Raw genomic sequence first — 20,192 nt, forward strand, 5'->3', positions numbered from 1 at the left:
GTTCAGTGCAATTCTTTTTTAATCTTTCTGGTGGAATATGGTCAAGGAGCTTTGGTTCTGGAATTTAGGTTTAATCACACACACAAAAAAGGCTTAAGTGAAACCATGGAAAGCTCAATGCCCCAGCACAGGGTGAAGCCTGAAATCATTAAGAAAAAGCTGCCAGGAGTCTGAAAATCAACTAAGCTGCCCAGTTTTCTTGCCTAAACTCTGTAAAGCCTGGTGTGGATAGATATCCCAGGGGAAAAGGCTATGGTGAAAAATTTAGGCAGAAGCTTGGAACAGGTAGATTAGTGCTCTCAAACTTTAATGTACATAGGAATCACCTGGGGAACTTGCTGACCTGCAAATTCTGATTCAGTGGGTCTGTACTTCTAATAAGCTTCAAGGTGATGCCCTGCTGCCTGGGCCATGGATTGTACTTTGACAGGCATCTATATCAACTCCAGATCTCTCTGGACTCTGACAGCCCATGACTCTACAAATAGAACCTTTCCTGTCGTGGATACAACTACGCTTGGGTGTGCAAGCCTGCAGCACCAAATGTGTCTGTCTGTGTAACTGACCTGGCTGAACATCAACAGTGCCTATGACTAGTAGATACTTAACACATATCTGCAGCGAACGGCTACTTGAACTAATAGATGGTGTTAGGTGGTAGACTAATGAACATTCCAGGTTTGGAGACAACAGTCCAGACCAGCTAGGCATTTAAAGTAGTTTTCAATGAACTTCAACCATACCAGGGGCCCCATGAAAAGATTATGCCACATATTCCATGTTTGCCAACTTAGCTTCTAAACCACCTGACTAATTTTCCATCACACTCCTTGTTCTGTTTCTCTTAACTTTCCTGGGTTTAAGCACATTGCTTATTCTATAGTTATGCTCTTACCTCCAGCTTAAGAATGACACACGTGCTTGCCTTTCCTGGACATAACCTTAGCTGGACTTAAATTCCATCACATCAATGGACTGTGCAATGCTCTTCCCAGCCTGATGCGAGAAGCTGGACCAGTCCACAGCTCACCTTCTTGCCTATCCTGTCCTGTACAGCTGGTAGGACTCGTTGGCAACATGGTCTGGTAAGCTAAGTACTAAATTTGGAGACAGGTGTCCTAGGCTCAAGCCCAGCTTGCTTCTCTACTTGTTCTGTGACCTTGGACAAGTAACTTATTGGCTCTGAATCTCAGTTCTGTTTTCAAGAATAGGGAGGATCACATCTACCTTGCAAGTGGGATGATTAAGTACAATAGCACATGTGAAAACAGCATCATGTCAGATACAGAACAAATGCGTTTCTCTCCGTTTCCTTGGTAGTAGATGAAAATTTCTAGTCAGTTTGTATTATGTCAATATCAGTTTGTTCCATGAAAATTTTTAAAGCATTTGACATTTGAGTTCAATTTGTTTTGTTGCTAGAGTATTATTAAGGTGCACCTTAAGTTCATTTTGTGGTTTATTCTACTGTCGTGAAACAAAATGTCAGCCAATAAATTTCTCCAAGGGGCCTATAATCTGTAATATTAATGGGCATGAAGGGTATGCAGGTTTGCGAGTGCCCTGAGTGAGGCCTCCAATTTACAGAACTGCTAATGTCAGACTTTACTGAGTTCAAGGATGAACCATATTATTACCTATGTTCATTGGCTTGGCTTCTCATTGGTCTTTAAGAAGTCATCTGATTTTATCAAATAACACAGGGAACTCTTAAAGAGATATGGAGGACACCAATGTCCCCCAAACAGGCTAAGTGTGAGGTGCTGTGGTAAAGCACCTGACTAGGTTATTAAATTTAGCCCTCACAATAATCCTATGGGGTAGGTGTTAGAAACCGAATTTTACACATGAGATAACTGAGAACCAGTTAAATAACCTAAACAAGGTTCCAGAGTCAGTAACCAGGGTACATTCCCAGGCTTGCTTCAAACTCATGCTCTTCAGACTTTATAGGTCTAAGTGAAACCTATAATGTACAGAGTTCTGAGTTAGGTAAAGATCGAAAGAAGGAATGTGTACGGTAACAGCAAGGATGCACATACTGTATATTAGTTTTCCCATGTATCTGATGGCCTCAATTCCTACTTCTTCCCTGCGGCCTTGTATGAGGACAGACTTGGAGGAGGTCAACCCTACACAACATGGCTCTCAGTGGCGTGTGGGGAACGGTGCATGTCCAAATCACCTGTGGAACATTTTCGGATCATCTCCACAATCACAACAATCAGCTAAAAATGTTCCCCCTCACCGTCTGGTAGAGGTACTATCAGCAGGGGAAGGCCCAAAGCACATATTATCCTTTAGAAAGCACAGCTGGGACACCTTTCTGGAAGCCAAATACCACTACCCTCTTACAACAAACCAGATGACACACAATCCGCAAGCTGAGTACCAGAGCTTTACCGCCCATTCTCAGTTATGTATGCCAATCTGGAGTAGGTGCATTAGTGAGATCCACAAATGATTTGGAAGCCATCTCATCTAATCATGTCAGTCCTCCTTCATAGTAAAAGAGACCAGGGATACTAATAGCAAAATTAATTCATTTGAGTTTTACTTTTCCTTATCCTTCCCACTGCTAGTAGAGATGTTAATCAACAGAGAAATGACCAAAGGGCTGGAAACAGAAGAGGGGAGAAAAAAAGGCCTAAAGAATCCACCAAAGACATCAACATGCCCTTTAATAATTAATAAACGAATAATGAATCAATTAGCCCTTCAGTAATCAAGGATTGAGAACTGATCACTGATTAGTGGAAGTACATGATTTTGCTGTCTTCTGTTTTTTAACCTCCACAATGCCCACCTAAAGTCAGTGTTAATCTGGTTCTAGAAACAGGGGTTGTTGAATTCAATGCTGCGTTCAGTGATTCTAGCTACTCTGATTGTGCCTGCATGAAGCTCCCCAAGGAGGCTGTTCCTCTGCTGCATACCGACTGGCATGCCAATCCCATAGCCCTTGGTGTCCAGCAGGCCCCCGATCTGAGTGAGGTTGCAGTTTCGCTGCCGATAGTACTCATTCATGGTGGACTCCAGAAGGAAGGCATAGTTGGAATTCAACACCCTGGCAATTCCCTCCTCCGTGCTCTTCACAAATACGCTTGGCTGCTTGGAATACATGTAATTCCACATGCGTTGGTAGGTCTGATAGCGGGAATTCTGGGAAAAGAACACAAGGAACCAGGATTGGGAAAAGAAAAAGGAAATGTTGGTTTAAAAAGGGAGGGAATCAAAGTGGGCCTTAAAATTCTGGCTCTTCTGCTACTCAGTCCCCTTATTATATCCAACAAGCTATTCCCTTTCCCTCATCACTCAACTACCACTGCGTAATAGCAGGAGGAGGGGTTGTGCCTTTGATACCTTTCACAGAAGGTCAAAGAAGGAACAGGGTCTAAGGCACTGTGACTTCTGCCTGATGCTTTGACGACTGATTTTGTCTTATTCACCTTAGCGAGGTCTTCCTTTGCCAACCCCCCATGTTTTGATAGAAGTAAGAATGGGAATTCTGGTTGTTCTTCATTGTCCTTCAGGTTGGGGGCAGTGAACTCAGGTTCATACAGGACTTCTAAAGAGACACCATCTGCAGGAATAGTACCAGCTCTTCTCTATCGGCCATAAACTAATTATCAGTCACGTAATAACAAATAATAACAATTTTGTCTAAGAGAATTCTGGGTGTCTATCCAAATCCTTGTTTGCATGATGCTATTCCTGGTCCCTGTGCCAATAGGCATTAAGACTTGTATGGAAAACAGAAAACTGAAGGCTTTGTACTTGTTTCATGTGAAAATGAATTTCTTGGGTACTAAGTTGTTTAGACACCTATTAACTCTAGGGGAAATCTACCTCCCTAAAGATCCTGAAGCACGTGAAACCTACTTCTCTGTCAGCCTTGATGATCAGTTACTTGGTCTGTCAGCTAGTACATCAGTGTCGCATGGCCTTCAGCCTTGCAAGAGAACCTCAAAGAAGCCATTAGGATACTGATCTGAGACCTATCTAGTCTGGGACCAATGAAAACAGTTCATCGGAATCTAATGTTCCTTACACTTCAGTCATTAGTGTATTATTCTAATCTTGTTTTGTCCAAGTACAACCTATAAAATTTAACTAACTTAGAAAAAATGTAAATATATATATTAGCCTCATCCTATACAGTAATATAAATAAAAGTTCAGATTGGATTCACTTCATATATTTTTTTTCTAATACTCATTAAAATAAATATGAAACTCTAGCAATTAAAAAATAGTTCTGCTAGACAGCATTCGAGATCTTGCTCCCTGTCATCAGTTCAGCTCAAATAAAATCTTATAAAGTTTCTCTACAGGTTTGGATGTTTCTTACACTGACATTTAACTGGCATAGTCAGCCAGATTCTGCACAGACACACCCAGGACCACCTTGTAGACCCTGGCCTGGTGCTAGGTACAAGCAGGGGCCTGTTGTGCCCCCTGGTTCCCGCTTCGCATTGGGTGAACTGGAGTCAGTTCTCTCGGAATTTTGGGCCGCCTTGCTTTAAGTAGAAGGCCATGACTTTATCTGAGCTGTTCTTAGAAAATCCTCGGTGGATAAGGATTGAGATAACCCAGGGAAAGGAAAAACAAATGGATTGCTGCTTTAATTTTGGCTTTTTAATTGGATTGCTTACTGAGAGTTAAACACAATATTTGCTGGTTAAAAGAGTGATTGACCTCTCTTTAGCTTCAAAAGAGAACGGACACTTTCTTCCCCAACACATGATAGTTATTCAGATTCCCGAATACAGAGCGATGGAGATGGGTGCCGGGAGTTGTCCAGTGCGGTAAGGCAGTGGATCCTGGAGAAGCTGGTGGGAGCCTTAGGGAGATGTGCAGGACACCCTGGAATGGGTTTACCCTGAGAGAGGGGCCCCAGAGAGAGGGCCCCTCTTAACAGTTATCTTATACATTGCTCAGTAAGCAATCCAATTGCCTTGGAAAGCATCACAATTCCAGCAGCATCTGGTTAGCTCCTGCGGGCCCTTGCTCAGACATTCTTAAGTGACTAAGAATCTTTGTGGGGTTGCTGAGGAGGAATTTCCTTAGAACTTAAAGCAGTCTCTATAGGGAAATCCACAGCATTTGGCTTCTCCAGAGATGTGCAGGTAAAGGCTGGTTTTCCCTAGAAGTTTGTTCAGACTCTACAGATCTCAAAATTAAAATGGGAAATAGTGCCTCTGAGGCCGACAAGTCCCATGAGGTGTTAGCTTCTCATTAATACTAACGTAGCCAAGATGAGGATCCTTTGATACTTCTAAATTAATCTTTTGTGCACACAATTAGAAAAAGCCAGCTATAAAATTGGGCAGAATGAATGGAAAACATATTTAATTGATCTCTCAAAGTTTCAGAAAAAGGATTTAGATAAATGGATCAATCTATGAGGTTGTTTAGGTGTCAACCCAATTCTTTGAGGTATTAAAAATTATTGTCCTTATTTGAAAAGGGGAAAGGTCATTTGGAACTTGCCTTGTCAAGGACAGATACACATTTTAAAAGGTTTCCTAAACAAAATTTAGATCCAACTGTTCTGTTTGTGTCTGTGTATGTCTATATAGTATGCATGTTGCAAATGTGAGATAATTTTCTACTTTCAGATGGTGTTATTATAATTAATTGTAAGGCAAGTGTTTGTAAGGATTGAGTATTCTAAAATTCTCAGAAATATAGAAACTAACTCAAATGATTTTCAAGTTCATGTGATCTAATATTAATCCTTAGTAAATAAAAGCTGGCTTAAGTTTGTTGGTTTAAGAAAAATAGAGATGTCTTTATTTAACCTGGGTTTTACAAAAATAAGTCCATGCAAGTAATTGACTTTTATGTCGATGAAAAATGTTTCTAAAGGTTATAAAACACCCAAGCTAAAGAATGCTAACTGGTTACTTCTTAGTTTTCATTAGACATTGAGGTTTCAAGGGCTAAAATCTCAATATATGTAGGAATAACTTTGTGATGCTCCAGAAGGGCCCGCGAAACAGCTCAAAAGATTTGAAATTGCATGGGAAGCATTATAAAATAAGTGAAGAACACTTCTAAGGTATATAGTATGGGTAAACAATGGTTGTAAATTAAACAAATAGTCAGGGCTATGGGAAACCCAAGATTGCCGCTTAGTGCTTCCCTGCTTCCTGGCTCCCCAGTTTTGGGTTTCTGCATTCCTTCATGTATCACAGTGCATTTAAGCTGAACTTCGATGAAGGAACTTGTGAACTGACACTATGAGCTGAAAGGAGACGTCTTACACTATTGCCAAGGTTTGATAGTTACTTCAAGAAAATGGCAAGTTGGTAACTACTTCCTTTCACAGTGAGCTCCCAGGAGACAACGACTTTAAAGATCATTGACTGCCACCTGGAGGTTTTGTTTATTGGAAATGATATGAAATAAAATACAATCTCCAACCTCATTGGAAGGGACCTTATCAGACATCTAATTGCGAATGGCCACCTACCGCTGTCTACAGACATCAAAGACTCCTCAAGTTGGAGAAGCCGCCAACACCAGAGGCAGACAGCTATCCCAAGCCATGGACAAGGCCTGTACACCTTTGGATGGATGTTGAGCTCAGAACTCATGTTGTTTGATTGGCTTTACCTGTCTGTGAATGACATTAGTCATCAAAATAGTTACACTTGTTCTTTGGACTTTTCTGTATAGTTCAACTGTTTATGGTTACTGAAGATGTATAAGATAACTGTTTAGTTCTCTTTTCATGGCTTATGTGAATGTTGTACTAGATCCCAAAGACAGAAAAATAAGACAGAAGGCAAAACTCAGATCATGACAGTTCACAGGATGGAAAAGATCCAGAATGTTTTGTTTGTTTGTTTGCTTGTTTCACAACGAAGCCCATAAGATCCGATTGCCTCATCCCCAATAGTCAACAAGACAGCGTGATACTGAGACTTCCTAGCAATAAGCCTTCTTAGTGCTGTGAGACCACACTATCCGATTAAAAGGTTGGTCATCAGTACATCCTTTGGATCGATTTATGAACGAAAGGGAGAACTGTGGATGAAAAAAGGGGTTCTATGGAAAGTAACCTCACAGGTGATCTGATCATAAATTCCTGACTGGCAGGTGAAGGTGGGTAATCATGCCCCAGGCCGATAACTTCCTTAGTAAATGGTTTATTTTTACCTCAAGCAAGACTTATCCACTGTTTCTATGCATCTAGGTTAACACATCTTTCAAATAACCACCCTCAAGAGAGCATATAATCTTGTTAACAATCCTATAATCCAATCCCCACCTTGCTTTTTCCCCACCTCCATGTAATCTTCCTTATGTTCCCTCCTTAATTTCAAATGCATAAAAGAAGCTGCATTATTGTCATTTTCCAGAGCATTTGAGATCTTGCTTCCTGGCATATGTTGGCAGTTTGGCTCAAATACACTCTTACAAAAATTAAAAAAGAAATAGTTCTGCTAAATTGTACTTAAAAATCATCTCGACTACTACTAATCATTTATGTAAAAAACACTATGGGACAGGCTAATATTAACCCGAAGTGCTCTTAGGACCTCATTCCAGGGGTATTTTATGGAACAGGAAAAAAATGAACCCCATGTGAACCTCCATATTACATGTTCTAAAGAAATAGTGGGATGATGAGACATGTTTTTTTATCTCCAATGGGCAAATATCTCAACTTTATTCTGCCCATTCCTGATGTTGGTGAGCAACCAAATGGGTTTACTTGGAAGAAGGTCATGCTGGAGCCTCCGTGAATTGTGCCGTACTCAATGGCGGTCTGGTCAGCCAGGTCGTCCACTGACTCAATGGGCACCTCCATGCGCTGCACAGTCAGGAAGGCTGCCAGGTTGGCTGTGTAGGAGGAGATGATGATCAGCGTGAATGCCCACCTACACAGGAAGAGACCAGGAAGTCATCACTGCGTGGGGCACTCCCAGGAATATGAGCCTCCATCCCCAGTCCTACTGTGGCTTAGGAGAGACCAGGTGTTCCTCTTTGGAAGGAGCTCTTAGCTTAGTGGGGCAAGAGAAAAAAACGTGGGCATCTGATGTCAATGAACAGTATTTGTGAGGATTGCCTAGAAGACAGTTTTCTTTGTTTCTTATTTCCTAAAGGAGGTGATTATTGGGTTGTTATTCAGTAGAGGTATGTCCATGAACATAAGACAGTTCAGGAGACTAGGGAAATGAGCTAGGGAATGAGTTAAGGGTGCAAGCTTTGGGGGTTCTGCTTAGGGCTAGGATTGGGATGGCTCCCGCGTCTCCTCAGGACACAGCCAACCTTCAGATTGCCATGTACTGAGCACCTGCCATGAGCCACAAACACTCTCTCATGTATCCTTACAACTCACAGAGGTAAAATTCTTATCCCAATTTTACAGATGAGGAAACTGAGGCTCAGAGAAGCAAAGTAACTTGCCAAGGAACACACTGATAAATTCACATTTTAAAACCAATTCTACAAATTGTAACAGCAGAAATTCTTTAGGAATAACTGTTTAAAAGCACTTTTGAACTATTCAGAAGTTAGAATTAGAAAAAACTCTTACAGTGGTCATACTATTTCAAATTAGAAAGTTGTTTTATTGGGGTAGATTGAACTCATTTAAAATTAGAGTAATTTTGCCACTCAGGCAGCATACGTACTAAAGCCCTTAAAACCAGTTTTTATGGGTTAAACAAGCAGTATGGATCTGCACCCCAATCCACTTGTTTATAGGGGTTCAAAGACGTATCTAAGTACAACTGAGGTTGTATAAGCACACATTCTGAATCAGTGGAGTATAAATTAATGAGGCTTTACTCATTATGAAGACATTGCCAACTAAGACATAAAATTTGCCATAGAATTCAACGTGGATTTTCAAAAGCAGGAAGTCCTCCCGGCCCCTTTGCTACTATGTCTAGGACTCCTGCAGGCTGCCTCCCAGAAGTGAAATGACAGGGGCATCCATCAACTTGATCGGTGCATCCATATGCCAGACCGCCAGTAAGGTGATCTGGTTTTAGTTCTGGCTTTGTCCCGTGCCACTTCTGAGGCCTTGGGGAAAAGCCGCCGTCATCCTCTGAGCTTATTTGTCTGTCCAATAAATGGGGACGATAATGCCTGCTCTGCCTGTATTCTGAGAGTTGTGAGATCAAATGAGATGTCAGTTGATAATCTGTACATGAGTAGACGAATGTGAGATAATAAAGAAATGTAGAGATAGACCCTCACACTGGATATGAGATGAAAATTATTTGGCCACCTTCCCTGTTTGTAACCTGTAAGTGCCAGGTGTCCCTCTCTCCTCAAGCCCTGCTTTCCCTGCTCCTGTCTGGGCTCTTACACTCTGTTCAGAGTTGTTTCTCATGACCATCTCCCAGAGGAAGCTGGAGGGTGAGTGATCCCAGGTGAAAGGGAGCATTCTGAAGCTGCTCAGCAACACTGGCTACTGGTGTGGTTTAAGGTGCCTGGGGTATGGACATCACCTCAGAGTTGGCTGTGGGGGTTCCCTCAGTCCCTGGCTACACTCTGGTGTCTGCTCCAGTCTGGGTGGCCATGTGGCTGTTTATGCCACTAGTCCAAAGAGAAGGGGTCAGAGAGTATAAACAGTTTAGTGCAAGCCCATGGCCTCTTCTGAGAAAGCAAATCACGCCCATGCTCTCTCCAGGGCAGGGAAACTTGGTCCTGTCTGAAAGGGGCATTATGAGTTGTAAAGTTGGCATTACTGTCAGGGAATTGGCATTTTCTGTCACCTGCTCTGGGTGAGGAAGCTAAAGGAGGTCATGATAAAGGAGGCCGTGAGGAAGATAAAGGAAGCTAAAGGAAGTCTTCTGACTTCCCACTCCTCCAGGGGGCTGACAAAACTGAGGCTCTAATTTCATAACCAAGAGTTCTGAGAGGCAGAGGGGTGTACAACTCTGCGTTGGGGCTGAGGAGCTCCCTCCTACACCCTCTTTGGAGAGCAGTAACTGAGCCACCTGGGGCCAATTGCAGAACAGTGCAAGGCAGAGCTCAACAGAAGCACTGGGCAGGTGGGGAGCTGACAGGTGGATGAAGCAGGCACTGGGGCCCAAAGCCCAGGTAGAGGGAGATCAAAATCTGCAGGTGACTTCTGCTCATCTCAGGGATTCTGCCCAGATTTTCTGGATTTGAGGGAGCTCTGTGACTGTCCCTGCCAAATCATTCCTTCTTCCAGGGAATATGAAACCCAGTTCTCCCTACTGATCTACTTGGTGATTTCTGGCTACGGTTTGATAATGGGCGAGCACCTTGCCCACATGTTTTAAACACTATTGTATTTATCATTTGTTAGGGAAAACAAAAATCCTAGCTGGGAAGGGGTCACTTTCCTAGCTGTATTTTCACTTCCCATCAGTCCCTCTGATAACTGTCCAGATGACCTGCTGTCCCAGTATGGGTGTCTAATGGTAGAAACACCGCTTTTCCTTTTCCTTATGCTTGCACAGGCTGGAAAGAAAGGGAGTAAACTAAAGCTGCAAGTCCTATAAGCTGTGACAACCAAACACAATAGTGGGCTTTTAAGTGAGAATGAGAAACTTGGGTTCTGCAAACTTGTTTCTCTATGAAATATATGTGTATATATATATATATATATATATATATATATATATATATATATACAGTGGTACCTCGGTTTTCAAACATAATCCGTTCCAGAAGACCATTTGAGTTCTGAAACGTCCGAAAACAGCTGACAGCTACGCCTCAGGGTCTTGCACTCAGCAGAAGCTGTGTGACATGTTTGACTTCCAAGGAGTGTTCGAAAACCAAAGCACTTACTTCCGGGTTTAGGGTGTTTGTAAACCGAAATGTTCGTCAACAGAGACGTTTGAAAACCGAAGTACTACTGTGTGTGTGTGTGTATCACATTTACCCCTATAATGGTCTAATAGCAATTATTAGTCCATACATTTATGTAGCACTTTCAAGTTTTCAAAGAGCTTTCCCAAACATTACATTGTTTGGCCGTGTTCTTTTTGCCCTGGCTGAGCCAGGAGAAGGGAGATTCAGGCGGAGGTTGGCTGACTACTCATGTAGATCAGAGATTGGACTACTTGCTGTCAACTCAGTCCTCAAGAGCCTGTCCAACTCTGAGCGACTAAAAGCTTGCATTTTCCCACACCTGCTGAGGTGGACATGTCTGGCAAGCCCCAGAGCCAGGTGCAGAAGGAAAGAAAGCTAGTAGAGGAGGTGTGATATGGCATCTAGGCTGGATTCCTCCTGCAGGGACTTCCTGTACTTGCATACATCTGCACATGCCTTTGCAGGCCCAGCCACTCAAACTCTGGTCATTTTCAAGTCAGGAAGTTATAACTGCTTTGCTGTGGGCTTTCAAGGCTGTTTTCCGACTCGTTCTCCTTCCTTGACTTGGCTCCCCTCTTTATCCAGACCTCCGAGGCAGAGAAAGGGGAAAGGGATAAGATGGCACAAAGTGCCCCCACCCACTGTCCCCAAACCTTCTGAACTGGCAGAACACAGCTCAGCTCCCTGCTAGTCTATTTTGAAAGGCAGAGGCTACAGACTCTCCCACAGGGGAGCTAAGGTTCCTGCCTGTTGGAAGCCACAGCGCAGTTGAGCAGGGCTTACAGAGGACACCCTGTGTGTTGCCTCCCCATGTGGCACTGCCCTTTCTCTACCCCATCTTACCAGACGCCACTGACACAGCGGGTGGATAAGGCTCGAGGAGCGATGGTGGAGCCCTGCTGCATGAAACCCCCGACTGGAAACCAGAGGCTGTTGCCAAGGGAGTACTGATTCACCAGGAGGTTGCACCGGCCCTGGGCACATGGGTGGGGGCTGTACCACTCATAGGGGGTCAACCTGTGGAAGAAAAAGAACAGCCACCAGTGCCATGGAAGGTGGGCATGAAGGAAAGTGTGCTGGGAAGAGTCGGGGGACTCTCTTTCCTGGTCTCACCTCTGTACTTCAGTCACCGGCCTTGTGGCCTTGGGCAAGCTGCTTCCCTTTGCTGGACTTGGATTTTCCCAACGGAAAAATGAGGAGGTTGGACTATATTGGCAGTTTTGAATTGTTTTTCTTTAATCATAGAAACATCTTTTTTTTCCAAAATAAATTCTGATGTGGAACTCTAATGTATAAAATAGATGAAAGTGGAGTGGCTTGACTGGAAGAAAGCTGGGAGTATGAAGGGTGGATGGCTGGGAAGTTGACTGTCCTGCCACCCTCAGTCCCCTGAAGTGACCACAGAAGGATCCTATGGCCCCACAGACCCACAGATTGAAAACCCTCAGTTTATGGCAGTGGTTCTCAAACTGTAGTCTATATCAGAATCACCAAGAAGACTTGTTAAAGCACAGAATGCTGGGCCCCACCCTCAAAGCTTCTGATTCAGTAAGTCTGAGTGAGGCCGAAGAGTCTGCAAGTTGCTAGGTGATGTTGATACCACTGATACAAACGCCACATTTTGAGAAACACAGACTGAGATGGTCCCTCAGGCCACGGTTCTCAACTTTATCTGTGTTTCAGACTCACCTGGGAGCTTATAAAAAATACCAATGACTAGATCTCGCTCCCAGAGGTTCTGCTTGCTTTAATTTGTCCAGCTAGGGCCTGGGCATCACTATTTTTTAGGGCTCCCCAGGTGAACATAATGGGCACACAGGGTCGAGACAGGTTCCTCTGAGCTCTCTGCTTCCTGTGAGGTGGACAGCACTCTTTCCCACTGATCCTCTCACCCTTCCCCTGGCTTCTCTCTGACTAATACCTCTGATGTCTAGAATGCCTTTTCTTCTGGCCCGAAGACACACATTCCCTCCTTTATTCAACAGCTCCAGCCTATCTCCCGCACAAAGCCTTCCAGCCTTGGTGTGTGTGAGTGTGCGTGTGTGTGCAAGTGTGAAAAACCTTCCAGCTTTGATGAGAGATGTGTGTGGGTATATGCCCAGCAGGGATGTGCAGTGTGCTCACAGGGTGTTGTCATCACCAACCTTCCCCGTCCTGTCCCTTCACTCAGCCCAGACTTCACTTGGTATCTGCAGTCGTGGGCCCACATTCTCATCCTTGCGGCTCGTTCATAAATGCAATGCCAGTGTGTCATCACTGGCCCCATGTCCTGAGATGTGTTCCTTCCCCTGTGGCCTATGGAGCTGGCTTTGCACTCACGGTGCCTCTCCTCGGTGCTTCCCAAGCCTACGGGCCACTGGAAGTGAGCTTCGAGCATGTCAATCCCCAGGCCCAGCCCTAGAGACTCTGAGAAGCTCAGACTTGGACATTCTAATTTTTGAAAGCTCCCTCAGTGACTCTAGTATCAGCTAGCTTGGGAATGGCTGCCTTAGATCAGTGGTTTTCAAACACTTTTTTCCCCTCTAAAATGTTACCCAGAAGTACGATATATAAGAGATAAAAGTGGAGCTGGTTTGATGAAGATGGGTTGAGGCTCCAGAACTCTGGCAGCCCAGCCTCTTCTCATTGTCCCTCCATAGTCTTTGACCTCCCATGAGCTTTCACACTCCGTGGAGCCTTGTTTGGAAATCACTGCCTTAGGTCAGATTATTCTTGGCTCAGGTATTTTACATATATATATGTATATATATATGTGTATATATGTATGTGTATAGATGTATACATATATGTATATATATACATGTATGCATGTGTATACACACACACACACACACACACACTCACACATACACATATATCATGTTTCCCCCAAAGTAAGACCTAGCTGGACAATCAGCCTTAATGCGTCTTTTGGAGCAAAAATTAATGTAAGACCCGGTCTTATTTTACTATAAGATTGGGTCTTATATAATATAATATAAGACCAGGTCTTACATTAATTTTTGCTCCAAAAGACACATTAGAGCTGATGGTGTGGCTAGGTCTTATTTTCGGGGAAACAGGGTACATAGTATATACTATATATGTATATATGTGTATATATGTGTATATATGTGTGTGTGTGTGTGTGTGTGTGTGTGTGTGTGCTGTATAGTCAGACTTTTAATACTTTTTTTGGTTAATGTTTTTGTAAATGGTGGATCCTGGGAGGCAGTGTGTGCATGTATGGAGGGCAAGGAAGAAGGGCTGTTTAACCCCCAGGGCTGGTGAAGAAGTTTCAGGCTCCAACAGGCATGGTAAAGCAGCTCTGTGTGTGCGTGTGTGTGTGTGTGTGTGTGTGTGTGTGTGTGTGTATCTGGTGACCAAGCTGGAAGACCATTTCAAGAACCCTCAAGGTCACCTGAGAGCTGTGGCTTGCTATACACAATCAAGAGGGGACTCAATCAAAGGGGGCAAGAGTGAATTAAGGAGTAGCAAAGCCAGGCTTCAGGCAGACAGCTTCCTAAAAACAGCAGCAGACAGTGTGGTGAGGTGGAGGAGGAAAGTGTCAGACAGCATGCCAGCTCCACATGACTCCCCTGTTGTCACTGACAATAGATACTTGACAGTGGCAATGCCTACAGGCCCAACAGGGGTAAGTGGCACCTGAGCAGCACATAGAACAGCCTTTGAAGAACACCAGGTCGTAAATGGGGTCTTTCTTTGTGGGCCTAGGATGACTTCCTGAACGTGGCTTTGATCTCCACTGAAAGAAGCACACACTGGGTGACACAGTGTCTCCTGGGCAGGCTGGGAACTGCCCCGGGGTTAGATACAGTTCCTTGGGGCTGTGTCTTCTAACTGGAGAAAGCACACACTCCCCTGGAGCCACTGAAGAGATGTGCTCTCTGGGAAGACCCCACCCCACAGAGGTGGAACATACACTACCGAATCATCTGGTCCTTCTACTGTGGCCCCTAGGCAAAGGAGACCTCTGAGGAGACAGCTGGAATAGAATCATCATCAGCTCTCTAGAAGCTCATCCTGACCTCTACTCCCATATAACAGCTCTTTCTGGTCCTCCAGTATGTGAGCTGAGCTCTGAGCAGGGAGCAGGGATTCTGAGGGAGTGACTGATGAGCAACTAGTACTTGTTCTGCTTCTGGATAGTGAGTTGGCTCTCCTGAAGCCCAGGCTGGTCCAAGGGCCCTTAGCTTCAGAGAGAAACAACCCTCTCTGTGCACATCCTAGGGAGGCCCCACCCATGGAAGTTCCTTGGGTTCTTCCATAGGCCCAGGGGCAGTCTTGGGTTTCCAGCTAGAGGCGAGGGCTTATTCTCCTCAACCCCTGATCTGGACCATTTGCCTTAACACTATTTGCAAATGCCTCTCTCCTTCTCCCTGGCCTGTGTCACCAAGGCCTTTGGTCCCCGCACTCAGGATTTGCAGGCTGTTTCTTATCATTCAGCACTTTGTGGCAGATCCTGGCAAGGAATGATGCCAGGGCAGCCAAATGCATAGTGCTTAATCAGAGTGATCTCCTTGCCCCCACCCTCCCAAGGCTGCTACACAAGCAGGGGGCCTGAGACTGGGGAGTGGGAGGGGAAAGAGGCAGGGGTGCATACGCAAATTCAGGCAAGCTCACCTGTTTGGCATTGTGCATGTTAGGGGATGTGTGCCTAGATGGATGGATGGATAGTGCCAGGTTGACAGCTGGGCAGAGAGAGGTTCAGGTCCTGAGTCCCCTCCCATCTCTCTAGTTTGGCACCAAGGTCTTCTCCTATGCCCCACCCTTCCCATGTAGTTCCCAGAAGCGGACGCGAGGTGGCCGTGTGAGGATAGCGACAGGAAGACTGTACCGAGCCACCAGGAAGAGGACGCAGCTGACGGCCAGGTAGGCCAGAAGCATGAAGAGCCAGACGCCTGGAGAAAATGGGTCCAGGAAGGAGAAGTAGCCGGGTCTGCGTCCCTGGAAATGGAGATACAAAGAAGATTCAATGTACACAGGCAGAATGGCCTCTGGGCTAGGCAGGGCAGGGAAGGGCAGGGGGTATGGTGAGTGTTGTTCTGGCCCCAGAATGTATTGCCTTGGACTCTGGTCAATCGGTTTAAATGACACTGGGGGTGAAGGTGCAGAGGGGGCTTCTCTGAAACACCTATCCAACCTTTATCTCAGCAGATGAAACAAAAGAACAGCCCGGGCGACGTCACATCCTAGGGTGAGCGAGGCTTTGGGCAAGCAGAGTAGCCCTTAGAGCGCCTTATGTTCTCCAGCAGCAGCACGGATGGGTCCAGAAGCACCTTTGAGCTGCTGTTATCTGTGGTGCTGGAGTAGCACAATAACACCCGTCTTGGACACTCCCGTCTTTCTTATGAGGATGCTAATACAATAGGCATCCTTGTTTTTTCCTTTGTAAAGTGATCTCACACGTAGTGAGACCTTCTCATATGAACCTCAAACTAGTGTTGTGAGCCACAGATTTTTATTTTCATTTTAGTGAAGAAACCAAAGTCCAGGGTTGTCAAGAGATGTATCCAGGTCATACAGCTAAGAAGTGGAAGAGCTGAAATGCAAATGCACGTTTTCTGACACAAAGCCCAGGGCTCAGACAATGATGCTGTGGGAAAACATGGTTTGTCCCCAGCCCAGGGATGTGTTTGGCCATGGGAGCCAAAGGACGGAACCAGGACCAGGAAGCTGAGAGCCAAGCTCCCAGTCATTCATAGGAAAGTGAAATGGAATGAGAGGGAGAAAGTTCAGTGATCTGCTACTAGCCTTTTGCTGTGTGATCTTAGGCATGTCCACACTCCTCTCCAGCCTCGGTTGGAGCTCAACTAGATCAAAGGTGACACACTGGTGGCCTACAGACAACATATAGCCCACAGACAACTAGTTTGTTTACTCATTTTGATTAGTTGCCAACATTAAATGATTGGGAAATTTCATTTAAAAATCCAGATTTCTGGCTTTTAAAAAATGGGTGACCTGGCAACACTGGCCTACCTACATTCTCAACTGGCTGGAGCTGAGTTGTGGCTGCCCACTCTAGACAGGATGTGTCCTCTTTGGCTCCCACTGTTCCCTTGGTCTTGCACTGGGCTTGTTGCTTTTATTTACTAAGAAACCACTGGACTAGATGCTCCCTGAGGACCATCCTTAATCGGAAATGATATAAGATTTTATGATTCCAGAAATCTAGGAAGTCCATGGATAGGACAGAAAAGCACTATTAAGCTCAGGGGTTCAACGAACAGGCCAATTTCCAAGATCATATTAGTCATAGCACGACCTACTGTCACTATTATGTCATTTTTACACTGGGGTCCATCACAGGCTGACCGTGTCTTCATCATCATCATCTAAGAGCTAGTGGCAGACACAGGAAGACATAGAGAGAGTGCAGAACCCATACACAGAATCCAAAGGGGATAAAGGAGCTGATCATGGCTACACACCTGCTGCAGCAGAAATCCCTAGCTTGGGCCACTTTCGGGGTCCTTCTATACTTCAGAGTTTCACTGGGCAAACATATGTGAGTTCTGCATGTCCTATCACTCATGACTATTTCATTCTGTGTCTCTCAATTGAGAGATACCTGGGAGAAAAAAATCTTTTATTGTTGCTTTCTGAATTTGAAACCCCATGAGATACTCAGTGTCAGAAATCTATACCTGATTATATCACAACGAGTGAAACTGAGGAAAACGACAGCACTATTTAAAGCTGCCATATTTGGTTTTGGGTGATAAGGAATGATGCACAGCCGTGGGAAAAATTCCTGGAGACTCAAGTTATAAAACATAGAACATCACACAAATAAGAATCAAGACATAAACACAGCTCCGCTGGAGACATATCAGTCACACTGGCAAGAAAACATCTGATTCCACTTGTGATTTGCCGACGCCAACCAGAGAGCAAAGAACAGGCAGTCATTTGAGAGTTGGGTCTGGGCTTATATAGCCCTGCCTTGGGCCAAGCCCAAGCTGTTTATATGATGCCAAAGAGAAGTATGTTACTTCCAAGACTCTGAACACCTATGAGGATGTTTTAGATTGATTGCTTCCTTCCCAAAAGACATCTGAGTTACTGGTACTTGGGGCAAAATCAGGTGTCAGACGAGTGCCATGGGCATTTCTTCCAAATAATAGGTATTCCTTAACCCAAAGGGTGTATGATGGTGACAATTTTTTTCTGAAGAACTCAAAGTGCTTCATTATATTTTCTGGATTTTTTTTTAAATTTATTGGGGTGACAATTGTTAGTAAAAGTCCTAGATTTCAGGTGTACAATTCTGTATCACATCATCTATAAATCCCATTGTGTGTTCACCACCCAGAGTCAGTTCTCCTTCCATCACCATATATTTGATCCCCCTTACCCTCGTCTCCCACCCCCCACCCTCCTTACCCTCTGGTAACCACTAAACTATTGTCTGTGTCTATGATTTTCTGGATTTCAATACCCTGTTCTCCATATCAACAGATGGAAGAACTCAGGGAGGGTCTTGACCCAAGGAGGTGAAGTGCCCTGCTCAAATCATTGATGATGGCTTCAATTTCTCTGATGCTCATTCGTCGAACTGTACCATAGGGAAGCCATGCTCTCCTTCATTCAAATGACAGCCGTACTGCATCTTCTTCTCCTTTTCACGTTTGAATTTGCTCCAATAATGTATCTAATTAATTCCACACTTCTCCCCAATGCCAGCAGAATCCCAACCTACTCCATCTCACCCCCTTAAAGTACTTTTAAACATTATTTATTTATAGCCATCATTATTTATTGTGACTCTGTTGTATTTATAGGCATGTCTATTGATTTGTACACATCTCTGTTGACTGCAAATTGGGCTGGTTCCTTCTGGTGAACACAACCACTTTGAAGGTAGATAATTGGTTATATATAGTCTATGCCCCAATTGTCTAGAACAGGTCAAGTCTTGCAGATGGTATTGAAAATTAGATGGCACCAAATTTAGAAATGATTCCTTGACTTTTGTACTGTGCTTTAGACTGGCCACACCATAGCCAGCATCACTGATGCTGTCTGAGGGTGAAAGAGACCCAAAGGGCTGGTGACCGACTGACCACAATCCCCAAAGATGGTGAGATTCTTTGAATGTTAATAGAACTGATCACGGAGCTACAAAGTGGCACTAAACTCTCCTTGCATGTAGAAAATTCTTCACATAAAAAAAAAAAAATCTATTAACTCACTGATACTTCATTGTATGTGTAATGGAAGAAAGGACATTATTGTAAGAACACAACTGTTTTCCCAGGGTCTGGATCCAAATGAATAAGAGCCAGGTAATGCAGGACAGGTAGTGAATTTAAACACAGGTGCTGGAGCAGACTGCCCAGGATTGAATCCTGGCTTTACCACTTACAAATTGCGTGACACTGGGCAAGTTACTTAACCTCTCTGGGCCTCTGTTTCCTCTACTGTGGAAATAATAAAACCTATCTCCTGGGGTTGTTTTGAGAACTCAATGACACACAGTAAGGGCTGTATAGGTGTTTCCTCCCTCTCTGTCTACTGGTAGTCATGCGTGAAGGAGCAGGAGAGAGGTGGCATGTGACAAAAAGGGGAAATTCCTTTTATACTGATGCTCCCTCAATGGACAAGAAATACGATTTTCTGTCCTATAATGACACATGCTAAAGATACCTGGGGGGAGAATGCCATCTGGCTATAGTCACTTCCCATAACTCCTGGAATTTCTGTGGGCCATAACATATGAATTATGAGGGTTCCCCAGGGCTCCACAAGGAAGCAATACCAAATTCTCTCCTGGAAGGATGGCTCTTAGAAACCAGTGATTCCAACCTTTGAAATTCAGTTTGACCTCAGCCCTGCCAGACAGACAAAGTGGGTGTATGTGTGGTGGGTTCGCCCGTGTTTGTGTGAGGGCTGTGTAACCTAGTCACCGTTTGCCTACATACAAACCAGCGATACCAACATTCTTCCTTCCCTATATCCCAGCCCCTCCCCAGTACAGCCAGTGACAAAGGCTCGCCATGTCCTCCAGGTGGTTTTGTGAGTCTTTGGAACTAAATGGCAATTTATAGAAAAGTTGTTTTTTAATTCCCAGCAGTGGTCAATGATCAATAAAACACTCTCTTGGGCTGAGGAGATAAGAGAACAGTCTCCATGACTCCTTCAGGGAGAAGCACAAGGACATGATTTCTGCTTGTGCCACCCCAGGAACCCATGGATAACCCCCTCAGTGTGTCTGCTATAGATTGTCTTGATAATATTTTTGACTTAACATGCACATCTCACCTCTGACTCAAAGGCGTAAGCAATTAGTTGCTCTTACATAAAACACCCAGATGGGTTTGTTACCTACATGTAACCCAAATGCTAGCATATCTGTTTTCACTTTGCTTGTTGGAAATC

The 20,192-nt window shown here is 44.3% G+C and overlaps 1 protein-coding gene across 3 annotated transcripts in view; it reads right to left on the reverse strand.

The window, feature by feature from the left end:
• GRIK4 (glutamate ionotropic receptor kainate type subunit 4) overlaps positions 1-20,192 on the reverse strand; it is a 637,398-nt gene that overhangs the window by 21,113 nt on the left and 596,093 nt on the right. For all 3 annotated transcript variants that reach the window (XM_033098464.1, XM_033098465.1, XM_033098466.1), the window contains 4 exons: positions 15,646-15,755; positions 11,652-11,825; positions 7,723-7,888; positions 2,934-3,159 (listed from right to left, as the gene is read on the reverse strand). In XM_033098464.1, coding sequence (XP_032954355.1) covers positions 2,934-3,159; positions 7,723-7,888; positions 11,652-11,825; positions 15,646-15,755 — 676 coding nt within the window. The remainder of the gene's footprint in view (positions 1-2,933; positions 3,160-7,722; positions 7,889-11,651; positions 11,826-15,645; positions 15,756-20,192) is intronic.

The sequence above is a fragment of the Rhinolophus ferrumequinum genome, chromosome 25, assembly GCF_004115265.2.
Source record: "Rhinolophus ferrumequinum isolate MPI-CBG mRhiFer1 chromosome 25, mRhiFer1_v1.p, whole genome shotgun sequence".
Taxonomy (NCBI): Eukaryota; Metazoa; Chordata; class Mammalia; order Chiroptera; family Rhinolophidae; genus Rhinolophus; species Rhinolophus ferrumequinum.